The following is a 23696-nucleotide window of genomic DNA, read 5'->3' on the forward strand; positions in this document are numbered from 1 at the left end:
TGAGAATGCAAGTACATTTCATTCAAGAAAAGTAGATAACATATGAAGAAAAATACTAAACATATGATGAAAGAATGATTGTTATGTCTCTGGCTAGCGAATTTTGCCTATTCCGCGTTACCAACGGTACAAATATTTGAATTTAGTGGAAACAAACTGGCGATGATTTTAATAAAATTTACACATTTTCTACTGCAGTTTTATTTTCATCGATTATGTTTTCTATGATTACTGCAGTTGTTAGCATGGTTTATAAATGTTGACATGTATTTACTTTATGCGCTTATTTTTGTTAGCCTTCAGATGGTACATGTAGTGTTGATTATGTTGTCTGTGATGAATTGCAGTTCAAAAATAATCGTTGATCAAAAGGACATTGTAAATCTAATGATTTGCAGATGGATTAATGTTAAAAACACAAACATGTGTTTTGAACAGGCATGGAACTGTCAAACGATACCTGCACTCATTTGAGACTAATTAAAACACCGGGTATTGTAAATCATCTGCTAAGTCAATTGTCATATGGCGTCAAGCGAAAGACGTGAAAACTTAATAAAACCATAACCACTATCATGCTTGTTATTTACATTTAACCTGCTGATGGCAAGTTAGTCTGCCTTTACAACAAGTGCAGACCAAGAACGTGCAGTCTAATCATAGTCTGCACTGTTCACTATTCAGTCAGTTTCTTTTTGGTTACCACATATTTTAACAGTTAATTGTATAGTCAAAATTGAAAGATGGACAAATTCAGTTTTGAAATTAGCAGGGTAAGGGTTAAGATAAAAATGAATTGGTATTCTTTTTCATCAAAGTTACTAAAAATTATATATATAAATGAAAAAATAACACCGATTCTTAATGACAAATTTACAGAAATTGGGGTCAAATCCAAAGTCAAGGCGTCAAGAAAGAAACAGGAAAACTACGTTTTTAACAGCTTGAACTGACGCTAGGTATTACTATGATATTGTTCCTGTAAGATTAAATGAGTTTCGTTCAATTTATTTCAGAATCAAATGTGGTGAGCATTATCGTAAGAATAGTTTCTCTCGTAATCTTGAAGAGTAAGTGTTTTTTTTTTATATTCAATTTGTTGTAATATTATAAAAGCATTGATCATATACCTTTTGATTCAATACTAAACAGGATATTGTAACCAGAACATCATGCACTACTATACCACTTTTTCAATTTCGTTTTGTTTTGTTAAAGTTTGTGTAATAAAAGACCAGCTATGTTCAGATGACAATTTTTCCCATTCACTTAAAAGGTCTTTTAATGCTAGTTGCATTATATGTTTGTATGTTAGCATGTGTACAAAGCCGATCATATAAAAACGGACAGAGAAAATAATAGACAACAATTGTAAACGAACAAATAAAGGAACACACTCGACCCCAGCGTTTGTACGGTCTTTAGAAAAACCACCTTAGGGAGATATCACTAATAAACTGTGCACAAAAAAAGATAATAGGTAAGGTTAGATTTCTCGGAAGCACATAACACTACAAACACAGCCTCAGAGCCACACATCTGCAAAATAGGCCCACAACAAGAAAAAGCTGTAATGGAAAAATTCAAGTTTATGCAAAATATAGAAGAAGGGGGAGGAAGGGGTAGGAATAAGGGGAAGTGGGGTTGGGGGTCGAAGGAAAAACTCGAACAAGATTGAATATTCAAAAGGGCATTCTACGTTCCTTAATTACAGTTACGAGGATTGTTCAAATATGAATGCATCTAAGCACATAAAATGTATCCTTGATAGCTTGCGATAAAAATTTTATTTGGTCCCCTCGAAGTATTCACCTCCAACATATATGCAAAGTTTTAGTCTTCTAATCCAATCCTTGAAGGCATTTTCATAGTCTTTTCTAGGTATACCGAGGTGTTTGCGCTGCACAAATTTTCGACCAGAAAGGTATTTTTGAGCCTTGGGAACAAACAGAAGCCACACGGAGCAAGGTCAGGCGAATAAGGAGGGTGAGGGAGCACAACAATCTTCTCCTGCTTCAGAAAGTCTTGTACAATAGACGCCTTGTGCGATGACGCATTGTCATGTAGCAATCTGACATTGGCCAAGCCAGTTGCAGGTCTTCGATTGTTGAAATATTTCTGCAGTTTTCGAAGAACTTAAGTCTTGTAAAACTTTGCATTTACGGATTTGCCTTTACACGGTACAGCAAGCTGAATGGCAGGACCCTAAGTTGTGAAGAAAATGGCATACATTACCTTCTTGACACCCATGGTCCGCTTTGCAATGCATGGTCCTTTGCCAGACTTTGTTGCCCATATTTTGTTCTGAATCTTTCGTTTGGGCTCGAAAAAGTGAACCCATGTCTCGTCACCAGTGACGACATTTGCAAAAGACCGTGCATTGTAATTTGGAAGCTGTTTAAGCAACAAATTTGCGCATTGCACGCTTGCCCTTGTTTGCTCATCTGTCAACAGATGGGGAATCCATATAGCACAGATCTTTCTCGTTTTTAAATTACGTTTCAGAATTGTATGAGCTGCTCCTAATGAGATGCCAACCATACTAGCTATTTGCCTAGCGGTGTACCTTGCATCAGTAGCAACTATTTCTTTCACTCTAGTAACCATCTTGGCAGATGTTGCTGTTTTCGACCGACAGGCATGTGGTGCAGCTTCTGTTGAAACTAATCCACATTTGAGTTTCTTAAACCAACGAATAACTGTCCAAAAAGACATTTCATTATGCCCATAAACAGAACATATTTCATCAAAAATGTCTTTACACCCTATGCCAAGAATACAACGATTCTTAATGTAGGACCGTATTTCAAAGGCGTAAGCTGACCTTCTTCCAACTATTTTTGTATTAGTATACACGTGTAGGCAATGTTTAGCGAGCAATAGACACAGCTAAAGTGAACGGATTTTAATGGGTGTGGTATCAATATAAAGCTAATATGTTTATGTACCCAATAATCTTAATTTCCTTGTGATTTTCGCATTATTGATCGAGATAACGTTCTAGATGCATTAATATTTGAACAAGCCTCGTACCCTACAGAATAAAACACATCAGCATTTAGTCACTCACGTACAAAAAATAAACACATACACACACAAACATAACTACCTTATATAAACAGACGAGTAAGAAATAACAACACAGACGTACAAGCACATAAACGCACTTACATTTGCAGGACAAAACAACAATCGGGCACCTCACTCTTGATCAACACTGCAACGAGCCAGCTACTAAAACTGTTACCGTATTTTTCGGACAAAAGGCCGCGGCCTATACGTTAAAAAAGTGGAATTTTCAGGGATTGTTCAAATTATATCCCTGGGGGACACTTGTTATATTATTATATAGGAAAAGTACTTAAGATTATTACATTATAGTTCCTAGACTGTTAAATTATAAATACCTGATGACCCCAAGTGCTTAGGGGTCACCTGACTGTGACCTTGACCTATGATCCACTTTCTTGTTTTTTACGGTTCAGCCTTGAAATTTGGATGACATGCTAAGCACACAGATCTTAAAACTGACTTTCAGTGACCATGAATGTGACCTACTGACATACTTTCTTTATATCTTACGATCAGTTTGCCATTTGAAACATGTAGCTCATATTACTCAGATGAGCGATTCAGGATCATCATGACCCTCTTGTTTCTAAATGGGCCTTCATGCGGCCTAAGCAACAGTTTTAATTTTTCACTTGCATTTTGAAAGTGGTTGTAATTTATCTAACGGTTTTATCGGATTCATTTCTACTGGATGTTCTAGGTGTATCGTGAAATCTACACGCCCATAATAATCGCACCTTACAAAAACAGAGTAAAATAGATTAAAGAGCTAGCATATGCATTTTACTAATTGTTTTTTTTCAGAATGTTTATTTGTTTCTATTAATGTACATGCATTACACTGCTACGTTTTTAACATATTCGCTTCGCCCATGCATTACAGTAGCGGATAGGAACTAATTAAAAGTGCTCGTCAGTTGAGATTTATTTTCAAAATTATTTTGCTTTTTCAATGGCCTATAAATCTCGAAAGTTACATACATCTCAGCCGGTAAATTCTCCACGATTTCGGCGTGTATTTGACAATAAAAGACAAACTGTGAAATTAGCCCAGTTATTTCGCATCTCTATTGTTCTGTAGACAAATATGAATAGATTGCCGGTATTGCGTCAAATATGTGTAATCTGAATTAAAATATATATATATAAATAAAAAGGAAAAACATCCAATGGGTTTCCTCTATCTGTATGTCTGTCTACCTACCGGTTTCATATCATAATCATCAGGGCAGACATATAAAAAATGTCTGCCCTGATGATTATGATATGAAACCGGTAGGTAGACAGAAATACAGATAGAGGAAACCCATTGGACGTTTTTCTTTTTTATTTATTATATACTTGTCAAGGAGTAATTTTTAATTTTTTCTATTATATATATAGTAACACTGAGTCCAAGGCTTTTAACAGCCACAACACAGCATTTAAAGATTGTGTTCCTGTGAGGCGACTGAAGATACGCTTTTGTTTTGAATAATGCCCTAGTGTTATTCGTTTTCATAGCCTCGTACAAACACGCGATGAGGAGACGCCTATGGCTGTCGTCATTCGTCTTGGTTCGACCGTAGTGCATCGTTAACAATTGACTCGATATTCTAACAGTCACAATTTTGTACCAATCTTATTGACAAAGAACGTTTGTCTGATAACAATCTGAAAGAGTTCGATACTCTGGGGTTAAAATCTAGGTTAGTAGGTCAAGTAATAGAAACAACATTGTCAATACTCCAAAGGTTAAATCTTCTACCAGGTATTCTCGAATCTTGTGAAAGTGTTTGTCTTTTGAAAATTGAATACTGCTTAAGCCGGTGCTAGGGGGCGTGGGCAGTGTTGCATTTCCATTACTACTTTCCAGATTATATTCACTTCACAACAGCGGGTGTTAAGTGCTGTGTGGCGGCCGTAAAATGTCGCTCCGACTTCTTCTCAGTGTTGTTATATTTTCTGGTCCTTCGGGATCATTGATTTCAACTCATTTAGATTTGAAAATTGAATACTGCTTAAGCCGGTGCTAGGGGGCGAGGGCAGTGTTGCATTTCCATTACTGCTCATGAACAGATTCAATCAAACCGAGTCTGCCATTTTCACTGTTTGCATTGTTCTCGGTGCTTCCGAGGGATCTACTTTCCAGATTATATTAATAAAATCCTGGTCAAGTTTGAAACTGAGTTGTGAGGTATATTAGGTAAAATCTGTTCACCAGATCAAATCGTAGAAAACAAGTTAACACTCTTAGTGTCATATTTTCAGATTTGTCAACAAGATACCCGTAGGTCAGATGTTTAGTTAATGAAATCAATATCAAATTTTACACTGAGTCTTATGGTGTAAAAAACTAGGTCATTGGGACAGATCAACTTTGTTAACAACACATGTTCAATCCTTTATAAGTGATCTCTTGTCTTATAAAATATGACCAGAATGTCTAAGTGCTATATTTTAAGTTTCTCACGTGAATATGAGAATTACGCATGCGTCAATGGCAGTGTATATGAGCGATTGTGCTTGTGTGTATGCTTGTGTTTGTAAGAGAATAAAATAAATTGAAAATGTCAAAGATTCCTTTTAAAGACACTGGACACCAAAAGAGACTAGACTATGAAAAATAGTCAAACATTTTGAGAAAATGTATTTTTCAAATAGTGTAAGTAGTTGGATATAGAGGCGAGCTCGTTCAACTTTAAATATCGTTTTGCAAGCGTTGCATTAAATCAAAATAAATGATATTAATGCCTAATTACGTATAACTAGCTAGTAACATAGTTCTAGTTTTAGCTATATTGGACCGATATTCCGCAATCCGGTTTTTATTATCAATCGCCGGTCCTTTTTTTAGCTCCCTTGAGCACGAGGTCGTCCGTCCGTCCGTCGTCAACAATTTGACTGTTAACACTCTAAATTTTGGCACAATCTTATTGATACCTGGTCAGAATGTTACTCCAAATAAAATCTTGAGCCTCGTACAAACACGCGATGAGGAGACGCCTATGGCTGTCGTCATTCGTCTTGGTTCGACCGTAGTGCATCGTTAACAATTGACTCGACATTCTAACAGTCACAATTTTGTACCAATCTTATTGACAAAGAACGTTTGTCTGATAACAATCTGAAAGAGTTCGATACTCTGGGGTTAAAATCTAGGTTAGTAGGTCAAGTAATAGAAACAACATTGTCAATACTCCAAAGGTTAAATCTTCTACCAGGTATTCTCGAATCTTGTGAAAGTGTTTGTCTTTTGAAAATTGAATACTGCTTAAGCCGGTGCTAGGGGGCGTGGGCAGTGTTGCATTTCCATTACTACTTTCCAGATTATATTCACTTCACAACAGCGGGTGTTAAGTGCTGTGTGGCGGCCGTAAAATGTCGCTCCGACTTCTTCTCAGTGTTGTTATATTTTCTGGTCCTTCGGGATCATTGATTTCAACTCATTTAGATTTGAAAATTGAATACTGCTTAAGCCGGTGCTAGGGGGCGAGGGCAGTGTTGCATTTCCATTACTGCTCATGAACAGATTCAATCAAACCGAGTCTGCCATTTTCACTGTTTGCATTGTTCTCGGTGCTTCCGAGGGATCTACTTTCCAGATTATATTAATAAAATCCTGGTCAAGTTTGAAACTGAGTTGTGAGGTATATTAGGTAAAATCTGTTCACCAGATCAAATCGTAGAAAACAAGTTAACACTCTTAGTGTCATATTTTCAGATTTGTCAACAAGATACCCGTAGGTCAGATGTTTAGTTAATGAAATCAATATCAAATTTTACACTGAGTCTTATGGTGTAAAAAACTAGGTCATTGGGACAGATCAACTTTGTTAACAACACATGTTCAATCCTTTATAAGTGATCTCTTGTCTTATAAAATATGACCAGAATGTCTAAGTGCTATATTTTAAGTTTCTCACGTGAATATGAGAATTACGCATGCGTCAATGGCAGTGTATATGAGCGATTGTGCTTGTGTGTATGCTTGTGTTTGTAAGAGAATAAAATAAATTGAAAATGTCAAAGATTCCTTTTAAAGACACTGGACACCAAAAGAGACTAGACTATGAAAAATAGTCAAACATTTTGAGAAAATGTATGTTCAAATAGTGTAAGTAGTTGGATATAGAGGCGAGCTCGTTCAACTTTAAATATCGTTTTGCAAGCGTTGCATTAAATCAAAATAAATGATATTAATGCCTAATTACGTATAACTAGCTAGTAACATAGTTCTAGTTTTAGCTATATTGGACCGATATTCCGCAATCCGGTTTTTATTATCAATCGCCGGTCCTTTTTTTAGCTCCCTTGAGCACGAGGTCGTCCGTCCGTCCGTCGTCAACAATTTGACTGTTAACACTCTAAATTTTGGCACAATCTTATTGATACCTGGTCAGAATGTTACTCCAAATAAAATCTTGAGCCTCGTACAAACACGCGATGAGGAGACGCCTATGGCTGTCGTCATTCGTCTTGGTTCGACCGTAGTGCATCGTTAACAATTGACTCGACATTCTAACAGTCACAATTTTGTACCAATCTTATTGACAAAGAACGTTTGTCTGATAACAATCTGAAAGAGTTCGATACTCTGGGGTTAAAATCTAGGTTAGTAGGTCAAGTAATAGAAACAACATTGTCAATACTCCAAAGGTTAAATCTTCTACCAGGTATTCTCGAATCTTGTGAAAGTGTTTGTCTTTTGAAAATTGAATACTGCTTAAGCCGGTGCTAGGGGGCGTGGGCAGTGTTGCATTTCCATTACTACTTTCCAGATTATATTCACTTCACAACAGCGGGTGTTAAGTGCTGTGTGGCGGCCGTAAAATGTCGCTCCGACTTCTTCTCAGTGTTGTTATATTTTCTGGTCCTTCGGGATCATTGATTTCAACTCATTTAGATTTGAAAATTGAATACTGCTTAAGCCGGTGCTAGGGGGCGAGGGCAGTGTTGCATTTCCATTACTGCTCATGAACAGATTCAATCAAACCGAGTCTGCCATTTTCACTGTTTGCATTGTTCTCGGTGCTTCCGAGGGATCTACTTTCCAGATTATATTAATAAAATCCTGGTCAAGTTTGAAACTGAGTTGTGAGGTATATTAGGTAAAATCTGTTCACCAGATCAAATCGTAGAAAACAAGTTAACACTCTTAGTGTCATATTTTCAGATTTGTCAACAAGATACCGTAGGTCAGATGTTTAGTTAATGAAATCAAAATTTTACACTGAGTCTTATGGTGTAAAAAACTAGGTCATTGGGACAGATCAACTTTGTTAACAACACATGTTCAATCCTTTATAAGTGATCTCTTGTCTTATAAAATATGACCAGAATGTCTAAGTGCTATATTTTAAGTTTCTCACGTGAATATGAGAATTACGCATGCGTCAATGGCAGTGTATATGAGCGATTGTGCTTGTGTGTATGCTTGTGTTGTAGAGAATAAAATAAATTGAAAATGTCAAAGATTCCTTTTAAAGACACTGGACACCAAAAGAGACTAGACTATGAAAAATAGTCAAACATTTTGAGAAAATGTATGTTCAAATAGTGTAAGTAGTTGGATATAGAGGCGAGCTCGTTCAACTTTAAATATCGTTTTGCAAGCGTTGCATTAAATCAAAATAAATGATATTAATGCCTAATTACGTATAACTAGCTAGTAACATAGTTCTAGTTTTAGCTATATTGGACCGATATTCCGCAATCCGGTTTTTATTATCAATCGCCGGTCCTTTTTTTAGCTCCCTTGAGCACGAGGTCGTCCGTCCGTCCGTCGTCAACAATTTGACTGTTAACACTCTAAATTTTGGCACAATCTTATTGATACCTGGTCAGAATGTTACTCCAAATAAAATCTTGAGCCTCGTACAAACACGCGATGAGGAGACGCCTATGGCTGTCGTCATTCGTCTTGGTTCGACCGTAGTGCATCGTTAACAATTGACTCGACATTCTAACAGTCACAATTTTGTACCAATCTTATTGACAAGAACGTTTGTCTGATAACAATCTGAAAGAGTTCGATACTCTGGGGTTAAAATCTAGGTTAGTAGGTCAAGTAATAGAAACAACATTGTCAATACTCCAAAGGTTAAATCTTCTACCAGGTATTCTCGAATCTTGTGAAAGTGTTTGTCTTTTGAAAATTGAATACTGCTTAAGCCGGTGCTAGGGGGCGTGGGCAGTGTTGCATTTCCATTACTACTTTCCAGATTATATTCACTTCACAACAGCGGGTGTTAAGTGCTGTGTGGCGGCCGTAAAATGTCGCTCCGACTTCTTCTCAGTGTTGTTATATTTTCTGGTCCTTCGGGATCATTGATTTCAACTCATTTAGATTTGAAAATTGAATACTGCTTAAGCCGGTGCTAGGGGGCGAGGGCAGTGTTGCATTTCCATTACTGCTCATGAACAGATTCAATCAAACCGAGTCTGCCATTTTCACTGTTTGCATTGTTCTCGGTGCTTCCGAGGGATCTACTTTCCAGATTATATTAATAAAATCCTGGTCAAGTTTGAAACTGAGTTGTGAGGTATATTAGGTAAAATCTGTTCACCAGATCAAATCGTAGAAAACAAGTTAACACTCTTAGTGTCATATTTTCAGATTTGTCAACAAGATACCTGTAGGTCAGATGTTTAGTTAATGAAATCAAATTTTACACTGAGTCTTATGGTGTAAAAAACTAGGTCATTGGGACAGATCAACTTTGTTAACAACACATGTTCAATCCTTTATAAGTGATCTCTTGTCTTATAAAATATGACCAGAATGTCTAAGTGCTATATTTTAAGTTTCTCACGTGAATATGAGAATTACGCATGCGTCAATGGCAGTGTATATGAGCGATTGTGCTTGTGTGTATGCTTGTGTTTGTGAGAGAATAAAATAAATTGAAAATGTCAAAGATTCCTTTTAAAGACACTGGACACCAAAAGAGACTAGACTATGAAAAATAGTTAAACATTTTGAGAAAATGTATGTTCAAATAGTATAAGTAGTTGGATATAGAGGCGAGCTCGTTCAACTTTAAATATCGTTTAAATATCGTTTTGCAAGCGTTGCATTAAATCAAAATAAATGATATTAATGCCTAATTACGTATAACTAGCTAGTAACATAGTTCTAGTTTTAGCTATATTGGACCGATATTCCGCAATCCGGTTTTTATATCAATCGCCGGTCCTTTTTTTAGCTCCCTCGAGCACGAGGTCGTCCGTCCGTCCGTCGTCAACAATTTGACTGTTAACACTCTAAATTTTGGCACAATCTTATTGATACTTGTTCAGAATGTTACTCCAAATAAAATCTTGAACGATTTTGATATTGGGTCCTCTGGGGTCAAAAACTAGGTCACCAGGTCAAATCAAAGGAAAAGCTTTTTAGCAATCTAGAGGTCACAATTTTGGCCCAATCTTAATGAAACTTGGTCAGAATGTTACCCTTTATAAAATCTTGGACGAGTTTGATATTGGGTTATCTGGGGTCAAAAACTAGGTCACCAGTTCAAATCAAAGGAAAAGCTTGTAAGCACTCTAGAGGTCACAATTTTAGCCAAATCTTAATGAAACTTGGCCAGAATGTTACCCTTAATAAATCTTGGACGAGTTTGATATTGGGTTATTTGGATTCAAAAACTAGTTTACCTGGTCAAATCCGAGGAAAAGCTTGTTAACACTCTTGAGGTCACAATTTTGGCCAAGTCTTAATAAAACTTAGTCAGAATGTTACCCTTAATAAAATCTTAGAAAAGTTTAATATTTGGTCATCTGGGGTCAAAAACTAGGTCACAAGGTCAAATCAAAGGAAAAGCTTGTTAGCATTCTAGAGGTCACAATTTTAACTCAATCTTAATGAAACTTGGTCAGAATGTTACCCTTAATAAAATCTTTAACAAATTTATATTAGGTTATCTGGGGCAAAAAACTAGGTCACCAGGACAAATCAATGGAAAAGCTTGTTAACACTGTAGAGGCCACATTTACGACTGCGTCATCATGAAACTTGGTCAAAATGTTAATCTTGCTAATCTCAAGGTCTAATTTGAATCTGGGTTATGTATAGTCAAAAACTAGGTCAGCAGGTCAAATCAAAGGAAAAGCTAGTTATTACTCTAGAGGCCACATTTATGATCGTATCTCAATGAAACTTAGTCAGAATGTTAACCTGGATGATCTATAGGTCAGGTTCGAATCTGGGTCTGGTGGGGTCAGAAACTAGGTCACTAGATCAATTCGAAGAAAAAAGCTTGTCAACACTCTAGAGGCCACATGTATGCCTGTATCTTCATGAAACTAAGTAAGAATTTTAATCTTGATAATCTTTAGGTCAGTAGGTCAGGTGAGCGATACAGGGCCTTCATGGCTTCTTGTTGTGCTATTTACAGGTCTATCGTTCAACAATAGATTTTGCTGCTCCAAAGAAGAAACTATGGCAATTTCTTTCTGATGTCATATAATAAAACAATTTTAGCTTGCTGGTTATTTGCTGTTACTATAAAACATCCCTTTTGTCATGTGTCCTGATATTTTAGCTCTAGAAGTCTATGCAGGGTTAATATTTTGAACACTATTTCAAAAACATTTGTAATGGAAAAACATGCACATGTGCGTGCACATCAATTTTTGTAAACTTGTCTGATGATATGTATCAACGTAGGTACTATAGGTACACTCTCTTTGTCATAGAAAAATTAAAAAAACACTGAATCTTGATATGTGTTTTTTTTTTGTTTTTTTTTTTAAAAAAAACCAACATGTTAATATTTTCTTAACAATGTCTGAAGAAAATATACTTTTGAATAAATACTCATATCATGCCTTCTTTCATAGATATATCGACCACCAGTTTGAATATGTCGGGCATGAAGCATGCAATGGAGAGCACACAGACAACATAATATCGTCCTTATACGATCCGCTTGTTCTACTACGCCAGCGTGAAAAATCAATAGAAATAACGCCTGAAGCAATCACGTGTATTTACGGTAAAACTTTATTTAACTTGAAAATGTGTTAGAAGTATGGAATATATAGAGTATTTATGTATCAAAACTGTTAAGGCGTCTTTTTCTTATTCAAGAAGGAGTATGAACTTGTCAATTTGCTGTTATGTGTATTGGTCATTCAATAAGAAAACCTGTCGTTCTGACATAATATAGAATGCCATTTTAGATCATTCAAAACGCTGATAAATCGTTGCCTTCCCTGTATTTATGCAGAAACTAGGAACTAGCTTATAGCAAATATACGGTGCCCCTAAAGTGACATGTTACAAATAAGGTATCGAAGACAATGCAAATTGTACACAATTTTACAAAATAAAATTATGCACCTTGAGAAGACATTGACTTAAATCTAAAACGTCCTAGATAAAAACAACCATGGCCAATATTTTTTCTAGTGTAGTGTTATATAATTTCATAAATTTCATAATCATAAATAACTATCTGACTTTCAGTGCCGACCAATTTCTTGACAAATGATCGGTCACCGTACATGACTTTTCCGTAATGAGCCTTTTATTAGATAAAGCTGTATATACGACTACTACCCCAAAATAGCGGTACTTTGTTCACACTTTTCCAGTATTCTGTCAGCATCTACTACAGTTATGTCAGACTGTGTTTATTTTTTATTAAAATAAACCTATTTAAATTCAAAGTCTTGTAAAAGCGGCAGACGTTTTTTTGTGGTATCGTGATTTTGTCGTGAACACTGCATTTAAGTTTTATAAACTAAGTCTTTCAAAATCTATCAGTTATATTTTTTTCATAATTATTTTTGGTGGCTATCGTGATTTCAAAATGGTCGCCATAAGTTTCATTTACATTTCTTTACAAGATATGTAAGTACATTGTATATTACATAAATACCTATGCTTGTTTAGCAAGTTCAAATGTAACATAACACCCTACCTTGTGTCTTAAAGACAAGCTATATGAAAAAGGGAGTTAAATGTCTTGTAATTTTACAAATTTTGTATATTGTGCTATTTCTGTTAAACGTTGAGGATGTGGTGGTTCTTTTCTTCCAATTTCCACCTGTTCTCTCTACACCTAATATGGAATTCTACTTTTATATTGAGAAAACATTATTGTAAATGTGTAAGATACTTCACTTCATCAAAGTCATCGTCCGTCGTCGTGCGGTGTCTGTCGTGCGTCAACATTTCGACGTCCCAGAATAAGAAGGGCGTAACTAACACGAAGGGCGTAAGTGTTAGTTACGCCCTTTTATGAATTATACATTTTTTTGGAACTACATACCAAGGGATATAATCCTATTATTTGTTTTTTTCTTTTTACAAACTGCTATGTTGACCAAATTCACCAATAATAAAAGGGTGTAAGTAAAAGGTTTTTCAAAACCATAGTAATAGAAGGGCGTATCTGCACTTAAATGTTGTACCAGAAGGGCCCACTTACGCCAGATCAAAGGAAAATCTTGTTAACACTCTTTAGTCCACAATTTAAGGTATTGGACCCGTAATAAAGTACCACTTTTTTTGAAGAGTATTCAATTCCTACTATTAACCTACTTTGAATGCAATTTTCATGGGGGTGGGGGCGGGGTTTGCGTAGGTTCAAGCCCCACTGAGACCATTTTTTTCCCATATTTTCCTAGTAAGTTTTTACTTCTTTCAAGACTTATTATTGCTGTATTGTACAAAAGAGGAAAATTTTCATTTATAAGCGATTTCTTGCTGTTCAAAGTGAATTTACCCCTGAATCAGGAGGGGTAAAGTTAGACATCTTTAAAACTACTCAGTTACATAAAGTTCTCTATTTTGCCTTTATTGTTTAGATTACATATTGTGGAAGAAATGCAGGTAGGTTTTACTTCTGCCCCAAGTTTATTTTTGAATGATGGTAGCAAAATTCAAAACAGACGCACAGGATTTGACCTTAATCTTTTAATGTTGGAGTTAGAATTCTTTCTCATTAAATCTGTTTACTTGACGCACGCTAGAAAAAAAAATGATAGAAAAAATGAAGAATGTACCAAGCAAATGCCATTTTTTTTAAACATTTCTATTAGGGGTCCAATACCTTAAGTTTAAAACTCGTGAGAATTGGTTAAATTTGAATCTGGGTTATAAAACTAGGTCATCTCGTCAAATCAAAGAAAAAAGACGTGTTAACACCGTAGAGGCCATATTTATGACCATAGCTTTGTTGAAACTTGGTTTTAGATGACAGAATGAGTTAAATATTGTCCATATTGTTCTAAAATTTACACCATTTCTGCCTTTCTTATTTCTTACGAGCAAACGAGAACAATATGGCATTTATGTTACGCCAAACAACCGGATTGTTTAGTTAATCTGGTTAGGGAGATGTTTTATTTTTACTGACTTAGTTTATTATTCACCGTCCTAAGGTAGTGCTACTGTTCTAGATCTGACGTTGCGTAAACTGCTAGTTGTTGAACTATTGTAGTTCACACAACACTCCACAGAATTCCGGATGGTTACATTTAAATTTTGGAGATAAATTCGGAACAAAGTAAACAGTCTTTTAAACATTCGGTAATAATAGTTGAAACTTATTTAAACTTCGTTTTGCAGCAGTATACAGTAAAGTACATTAACAAATAATTTTTCGAGTCAACAAACAGTGTATATTTTGATAATTTGACCTACAGCAGAAACACAATATCAAGACAGCATTAATAAAATGTTTCAATAGGATCGTATGTCTCTTTCTCATGTAAATGACTCGAAATTTCATCTTTATTACTCAAACAAGGTCTTAAGCGAAGACACTATCAAATATTATGATATTCTTTTTGGTGCGCTGAGTTGTATTGTTTAACATGCCCGCTGTGCGCCCAATATGGTTTTGCATTCGGCTTGTTGTTCACGGTCACATAGTGTTATATGTCTTCTAATGCTAGGCTTACTTTTATATATTACTAGCGGACGTGTTAGATATTTCTTCGGTGAATCGGTGAGTATGTTACATATTTTTTATACACTCTTTAACTAGACTACAGAGCTAATGTGACAGATAGAGAGTTTAATTGTGACAATGAGAAGCCGATACCAATGTCTTTGCGGTGCGTGTATGACGAGGATGGTTCTGGTTACATGACCGGATGTCGGTCTGGCAGTCATTTACACGATTGCAGTGAGTTTATTTGTTAAATAATTCGATGAAATGATTGATATTATTCTGTTTGAGTTCCGTTGCTACCCGACGAACAATTGTCATTTCTATATATTGGGCGCATTTTTGTAACTTCGTATAGTATATGCACCCCTATCAATGTAAAGGCAATGTAACAAGTAAGTAATATCAAGAGCCAGTTCGTTGTCATTTTTGTTTAGTACTGAATATTCTATGTATTATTTCATCAAGTAAGATAGGCACCTTACAAATATTTCTAAGTATATATTTTGTTAAAATGTTTATATTTTCCCTTAATCACCAACTCAGTTTCCTGTAATTCGTCAATGTTAAATTCGCCTTTTCAGTCACTTTGTTTTTCATGTCCTACTGATGATTTTGACTTACATAATTTACTTTGCTTGACATATTTAATCAATTTACAATTTATTTTATTATTTCATTATTTCTACAAAGGTGGTGTAAGGATTTTAACGAGTTTCGTTGCTTTATGGAAAAGTTATCATAACAACTGCGTTGAATGATTGTTATGCTCTTGAGGCTTTTTATATATAAAATCTACTTGGTATATTTTGAACTCGAATTAGAAGCATTTGAATTTTTTGTATCTCACATAACAATGACAAAAATGACAAGTTTTGAGCTGTGTCTCTTTTTTGAACAAATCATAAACACCAGGGTATCAAAAATCAAGATAAATTATTAGGAGGATTTTATAATCGGTTAGCAGTTGCAGGCAGTTACAACAATTTATTGAAAATACAACATAGATCATAGATGACAAAATAAACAAACAATCCCAATAATGATAGTGGTCAATTAATTTAGTATGAAGAAAGAAGACTTAGGCTTTGCATCAAAAAGACAATGCAATTACCTCCCCTTATAACATGTCACTAACAGTCTTGTAGATGAATTTTACATGCATAACTATTCAATTCCTATTGTATCAAGGCAGCTGAGCTAAGGGGGTAGACGTCCACATTCTCCACAACGCCACCCCCTCCCCGCCGGAACGACTCCGGGTTCTTCTACAGTTACGGGACTGGACGTCGCCAGGAAAATTCGAGAATATTCTTTCAGAGCCTACTTTCATACCCGCTTACTAGAAAACAAGAGTGGTCACTATGCCGGATCCGCTACAGGGATACTCTCTACAACAGACACCAGGTGGGGCTCGCGGTTCTCCTATAGTTCTGCCCAGGCAATCAATTGCTGGAGGCATAAGGCGTTTTGAAGCATTCCTTGCCAAACATATCAGCCCACCCTTGCTCAGATGCTCAGAAACAAAAGTTTTTCCAGGATGGCCACTACTTTGATGTGATGGGCGACTACCATTTCTGCAACGCCAACCCGATACGACCCCGGATTCATCTAAAGTAACTGGACTGGACAAACTCGAGAATATCCGTTCAGGGTTGACTTTGATGCCCACTTACGAGAAAACAAGGGTTTTCCCGGGGTGGACGTTATGCCGGGTACGCATGCAGGGATACCCTCTATAATGGACACCAGGTGGGACCCCGGGTTCTTTGGCTACGCCCAGGCAGTTACCTGCTGGACGCAAAAAAAAACATTTTGAAGCATTCCTGGCAATACACATCATTCCATCCTTGCTCGGAAACAAGGGCTTTGTCAGGATGACTATGACATGGGCTTGGTGGATATCCATCCTCTCTACAGCACCCATCCGGTGAGACCCCAGGTTTTCTACAGTTATGGGACTGTACATCGCCAAGGAAATTCGAGAATATCCGTTTAGGTTCGACTTTAATACCACCTCACTTGGCTGGTTGCCTGGCCGTACATTTGTTTTCATTTTCATCCCTCCTTAGTCCAACTAACATGATAAATTAAAACAATCATGTAAAATTCGTCCACGAGCTTTATATAACTTCTGGTACTTACAAATCAGTATTTCCTACATTCTTGATATCAGGGGAGGTAGTTGCATGATCTTGTCGAAAATTCATAGCATTAGTCTTCTTTCTTGACCCCTATCAATATTGTGATTATATACTGTTTAATTCCTCACCCACGACCACTTTTGTATTTTTAGCTCACCTGTCATCGCAGTCGTCCACAATTACCTTGTGAGCACGATAGAGACCACATTCTGAAGTTGGTTTTATCAAACTTGCACACAACTTGTATGGGCATAATATCTCGGTTTCTTTCGAAAACTGACCAGATTCCATCATGGGTTATGGAGTTATGGCCCCTTAAAGTGCCAGAATTTGTTATTTTTGGCTTGTAAACACACACAGAAACGACATTTTGCAATCGAGTATATTAAAAATTGCAAAAACTTGAAATGGCATAATATCTCTGTTCCTCTCGAAAACTGGCCGGATCCCATCATGAGTTCCAGAGTTATGGGCCCTTAAAGGGCCAAACTTTGCTATTTTTGCTTTTGCAGCCATATAAATACTTCATTTACGGTTTTATTTGATACAAACTTTCATAATATCTTCAACAACAATAAATCCTGGATTCCATGATGAATCTCTTTAGATACAATCATAGGTTCTGGAGTTACAGCCCTTGATTGACCTCTGAAAGAGTAAAAAAGTGTTATTTTTACCTTGTGAACACGATAGAAGTGGCATTTTATATTTAAGTTAAACTACACTTACACAAAACTAAAGTCACAATAAGATCTCGGTTCCTTTCGAAAACGGGCTAGATTCCGTCATTTGTTCTAGAGTTACTGCTCCTTAAAGCGGTAATATTTTCTATTTTGGCCCTTTCAGCCATATAGAGGTTTCATTTATGCTTTGATTTGATTAAAAATTTCACAGAATTTTTTCTTGATGATCTCTAGGCCTGGATCGAAACTAAGTCATGCCAAGTCAAAAACTAGGTCATCAGGTCAAATCAAAGAAAAAGCGTGTTAACAAACTTGAGGCCACACCTATGATCCTTTCTCTATGATACTTGGTCAGAATGTTCATTTTGATGATTTCTAGGCCAATTTTGAAACTGGGTCATATGGGTCAGAAACTAGGTCATCGGGACAAATCAAAGGAAAAGCTTGTAAACACTCTTCAGGCCGAATTTATTATCCTATCTTCATGAAACTTGGTCAGAATGTTTATCTTGATGGTTCATATGCAAAGTTTGAAACTGAGTCATATTGGGTCAAAAACTATGTCACCTAGTCATATCAAAGGAAAAGCTTTTTAACACTCTTGTTCATTTGATGTGTATGAAACTTGGTTAGAATGTTTATCTGCATGAAATATCAGATGTTTTTTATGTCATGTTGGGTCAAAAACTAGGTCACCAGGTCAAATCAAAGAATAAGCCTGTCTACACCCTAGGGGGTCATTTTACATTCTATCTTCATAAAATTTGGTCGGAATGTTTGTTATTATGAAATCTTTGATGATTTTAATTCTTGGTCACGGGGGTCAAAAACTAGGTCAATAGGTCAAATCATAGGAAAAGCTTGTATACACTCTAGAGAACACTGTGTTGCTACAATCTTCCCCCCTAAACTTTGTCAGAATGTTTGTTTTCATGAAGTTCTGGACAGGTTCGAATCTGGGTCATATTGGGTAAAAAACTAGGTAACTAGGTCAATTCGTAGAAAATGCTTTTTTACACTCAAGAGGCCACATTCTTTGGTCCAGTCTATTGGTCGGAATATTTGTTTCCATGAATTCACTAGGTGAAACATGTTTACACTGTTACGGTGTGTTAAACAGGTGAGCGTCCTAAGGCCATCTTGGCCCTTTTGTTAATTAACTGCTCTTACTACTAGCAGCAATAGCAGTTAACTGTACAAACTGCCAGTAGTTGTAACAGTTCACTGCTCTTACTGCTTCAGCTGATACTGCTCACTTCCCACCGATGTTTTAATGATCTATCAGTGTTTGTCATCTGCCAATAATTTTCGCCTATTCATCTTCATGAGTATACTTTCCTTGTATAAAGACTAAATGTAGTTGTTGTGTTTGCAATAGTTCTTGATAAGTAGTATTCGACACGTAAGTTGGATGTTAACGGTTTGATTACAGTTTAATTGTAAAAAAGCTGTTTTAGGTCAAACGTTTAGAAGTGTATTTCTTATTCTAGTGATTCATTTACATCCAATTTTATATGTCACAAATGTATATGAATATAATGTAACGCGCTAATGTATTTATGTTTTGGAAGAAAAAACTAACTTCTTTAGTTTAAAACGTTTTATTGCATATTTAAGCAACGTTTGTATGTCCGGAAAATACAGTGAAATGCCCACGAAGCTACTGTATTCCTCTAAAATTTGTTTGTGACGGGAAATGGCATTGTCCAACAGGCGAAGATGAACTTAATTGCAGTGAGTATTTAATAATAACAACATTTTCATAATTTTAATACGTAACCGGCTGTCATAGAAATAAAGGAAGAAACCAGCGTTTTTTCCTTTATATCACTTGTATGAACACAAATACTTAATAATTTTAATTGTGTGCTTTTATAATTAGAAGTAGTTTTTCAAATAACTTGTTTCATTTGGATAAATAACTCTTCCTTCTACAATTTAGCATTGGTTGCACTTACATTTATGTACAAAAAACTTCACTATTTTATATCTATTATTTTCCTTTATTCTAGTAAGATTTGACTTTTTTCACGACTTATTATTGTATTATTTATAATAAGCAATTTCTTGCTGTTCAAACTGCATTTACCTCTGAAACAGAAGGGGGTTATTTTTAATGGAGTGAGCAAACTTTAAAACAGTCCCACAAGACTCGACACTATTTTTTCAATGTTGGAATTAAAATTCTGTCTCATTAAATCCGTTTACTTGACGCACCCTAGAAAAAAAATGATTTTGACAGTTTTATTTTGTGTTTTATTATTGTTTACCAATATTTAAATATTTCTTTAACAAAATTAATGGTAAAATGGAATATCTGCAAACGTTTCGGACAGTGGCCATCACTTTGAAATTTGTCTGTACTTGAGTTTGAGGATATACCATAGATTATACAAAATTTATAAAAAACGGCACGATAAAAGTTGTTCAAAATTTGCAACACAGTGCAAAACACGGTCATACCAAGCAAATGCCATTTTATAAGCAATACTATTAGGGGTCCTAAAACTTATATGTGTTATATGTGTTCAAGGTATCAAGTGTTTGATATAATACACTTTGTACGGTGGAGGACTGTTTTCTTAAATAAAATATGCTCAATATGATACTAATTAATGTTCCAAACAAAATTATTAAAGCTAGTAGCGGTCTCCGTGGCCGATTGGTTAAGGTTACTGACTAAGAATTACTTGCCCGTAAGTGCTGTTACTGTGTGTCCTGCTTTAGTCGTCATGAAAAGAAACCACCAAGCTGGCTTACGCAAGGTTCTATTCAGCCGTGACGAGCATACTTCCCAAAGAGGGATCTTTGATCTTCCGCGACAATTTAGCTGAAAGGTCGCCATATTACCTAAATATAATGATATAAAACAACCGACAAAACAAATAATTTCAATAAGTACGTACGTATGAAGCAAGCACCAACGCAAAATAACAGTTACACCAAATAACACGAAATACAGAAATTGCTTTCCAATACGCAAACTGTTTGAAAAGATGAAAAATGAAAAGCTTTAAGCTCACATTATTTTATTTTTACCAAGACGTATTAATTCGATTATCAATCATATAATCTTTAAACCTTAAATGCATTTTTCAGCTTGTTCCGTTAGAGAGAGAGAGGTTATAATTATTGTAGAAGATACGAATCTACAAACAGATAGCAAAACGGCAGCTGTCAAGTTAGCAGAACAGTTCTACAACCCCCGCAGTATTATTCGATTATTACACTTCAAGAAGACTACTGGAAACACGAAGATTCCTATAAAACATGAACTATTAGAAATTCGTGAAGAACGTGTAAGAAAGCTTCGCGCAGATACACCAGAAACGAACGATTGCATTTATGGATCAATGGCTCGGAATTTACTGAATATCTTACGATTTTCAAGAGCTGATGGTGTTGTATTTATTGAAGACAGTGTGTATTCATCTTCTGTTGCCGACCTGATGTTTTCAAATCTTTCAAGGCCATCATTCTCCACTTACCGTGTTATCAAAAAAAGTGCTTCAACTGATCACAAACCAGACCGGTTTAGGTTTGTGAAAGACATTCGCATTATCAAATGGGAGGCATTATTTTCGATCGGGTACAGACGTTTTCCTGAAATATGCGAAGGTAAGGTAATCAAACTAATTCGGAATCATTACACGCATGTGCTCTTCTAATGTATCACTCAAGTTGTATTCTCATTAGTCCGGACAGCCGATTAGGAATGCAATTTTAATACTATATGTGAGATCAAGAGTCACGTAATGTTCCTTTTATTTTCCTTTACTCTCTGCACTAACCAGGATCAACGAACATATGCAGCATATTCGAAACAAAAATAAAACTTTCAACACGATGAATACAGTTCGAATGTGTTGTGCAGATTAGGCGTGTATGTAAAGCAGCATTCAAACAAATTTGTTCTTATTAGCATAAGTATTATGCACTATACTCGTTCGCCAGTTTTGCTAGAGGGTTTGTCGTAATTATTTAAACAAACATAGCTGTATGTGCAGAATAAGTTTCACATTAATTGCTATTTACGACTATGTGGTGTTTTTCTGCAATGTGCTTTTATGACGTTTTCCGTCACTTTGTTATAATTTCCAAATATAACTGCCTAACATTGAACGCGCTAGCAGTTAGAAATTAAAATTATAGTATAAACCTCAGACGGCTGATGTTGTTATTTGCCTATAGGACTATTCTGGTTGAAAACCAGTTTCGGGGACTATAGGATTACGCTCTTCCGTCCGTCATTCCGTCATTCTGTCATTCCGTCTGTTAGCAATTTCGTATCCAGTCTATAACTCTGCCATTCATCAATAGATTTTAATTTTACTCAAATGTTTCCCCTGATGAGTCGACGTGTCATGCGCAAAACCCGGACCCCCAGCTCAAAGTCAAACTTGGAGGTCGAGTATCAACAGAGCTTTTTAATGTCCGTTCTTTATCTTTAACGTTATTACTTGGCATAAATGTATCCCATAATAGCACAATGTGTCACAACTTTTAGACCCCTAGCTTCAAGGTCAATAACATCTTGAAAGTAGATCCCTCAGAAGCATCGAGAACAATGCAAAGAGTGAAAATTGCAGACTCGGTTTGATTGAGTCTGTTCATGAGTAGTAATGGGAAATGCAACACTGCCCACACCCGCTAGCAACGGCTTAAGCAGTATTCAATCTTCAAATCTAAATGAGTTGAATTCAATGATCCCGAAGGACCAAAAAATATAACAACACTGAGATGAAGTCGGGGCGACTTTTTACGGCCGCCACATAGCACTTAATAGCCGCTGTTGTGAAATGGGTGATTTAGTTGGGTTTATCGGCAAGTCGTCACAAAATGGTCATATATCGCCGAGAAGAAGTTATATTGAAAAGGCCAATTGTAAAGCATACAGGTGTTTGACATGGTTCTCTTTCGGGTTGATCTTCTTTATTCAAAAGATAAAAATGAGTCACACGGGTATGACCTATTCGACAACGAGAAAGAACAACTTCCTTCATGGGAACAAGTCTGTTTCCTTGGTGCCATTCCCCTAGAGTAGGTTTAATATCATGAGCATGAAGTTTATGGAATGAAGCATTGTTCCATGACGATTGCCGTTTAGGCAAAATGTATTTGTTTATATTCGGCCTAAAATCGATATGTGGTAATTTCAATTACATTGTGATAATGAAAGGGATTTTTGCTGCAGTATCAGCATCCTCGTTTCCGTGACTTCCAACATGACTGGGAATCCAGCAAAATATGATAGACTTTTTTAATGATAGGTCATGAACCCTGAGAAGAATATTTTGAATGAAAGCATTTTCCATATTTCGGTTATGAGTTGACTGAAAGCGAGTCGGAAAAGATAATAAATTTTTCTTCACTATATTTTGATATGAAATTTAAGGTTAAGTCAATAGCTTTTGCTTCGACTGAAAATATTGTTGCATTATTTGACAAACGTTATTTTGATTGATAAAGGTGGCTGACAGCAGCACAGCCAATCTTTGATTCATCTTTTGAACCGTCTTTGTAAATTGCAAAATAGTCCTTGTAAGTTGACTTAATTTCATGATATTTGGACTTGAATATTTCAGGGTTTGTTTCATACTTTCTAAAGGCAGTTTTCAAATCGAGAAGAACTGTAGGGACATAAAGGTCCATGGTTAAAAATCTGGAATTGAATTGAATTCAAATTCAGTTTCATTCATAGATGGTTTTATGCGAAATCCAAACGGTTTGATTTGTTTTTTTTTGTGTTTTTTTTCTCATCTGACACGAAGTACGTGGGTTTGAAAATGATTTTATGAGCAGGGTTAGATTTGTTTGCTGCCACTCTAAAAGCATATTGCAATGAAAGTTTTTCTCGGCGTGTGTAAAGAGAGGGTTCGTTTGCTTCAGCATACAAGCTTTCAACTGGCGAT

The 23696-nt window shown here is 35.9% G+C and overlaps 1 protein-coding gene across 1 annotated transcript in view; it reads left to right on the forward strand.

Annotated features, from left to right (window-relative positions):
- Positions 1-23696, forward strand: part of LOC123522896 (uncharacterized) — a 131643-nt gene that overhangs the window by 97151 nt on the left and 10796 nt on the right. The window contains exons 10-14 of the mRNA XM_053549070.1: positions 1017-1070; positions 11896-12050; positions 15054-15194; positions 19402-19518; positions 20884-21402. Coding sequence (XP_053405045.1) covers positions 1017-1070; positions 11896-12050; positions 15054-15194; positions 19402-19518; positions 20884-21402 — 986 coding nt within the window. The remainder of the gene's footprint in view (positions 1-1016; positions 1071-11895; positions 12051-15053; positions 15195-19401; positions 19519-20883; positions 21403-23696) is intronic.

Source organism: Mercenaria mercenaria, chromosome 8 (assembly GCF_021730395.1).
Source record: "Mercenaria mercenaria strain notata chromosome 8, MADL_Memer_1, whole genome shotgun sequence".
Lineage (NCBI taxonomy): Eukaryota > Metazoa > Mollusca > Bivalvia > Venerida > Veneridae > Mercenaria > Mercenaria mercenaria.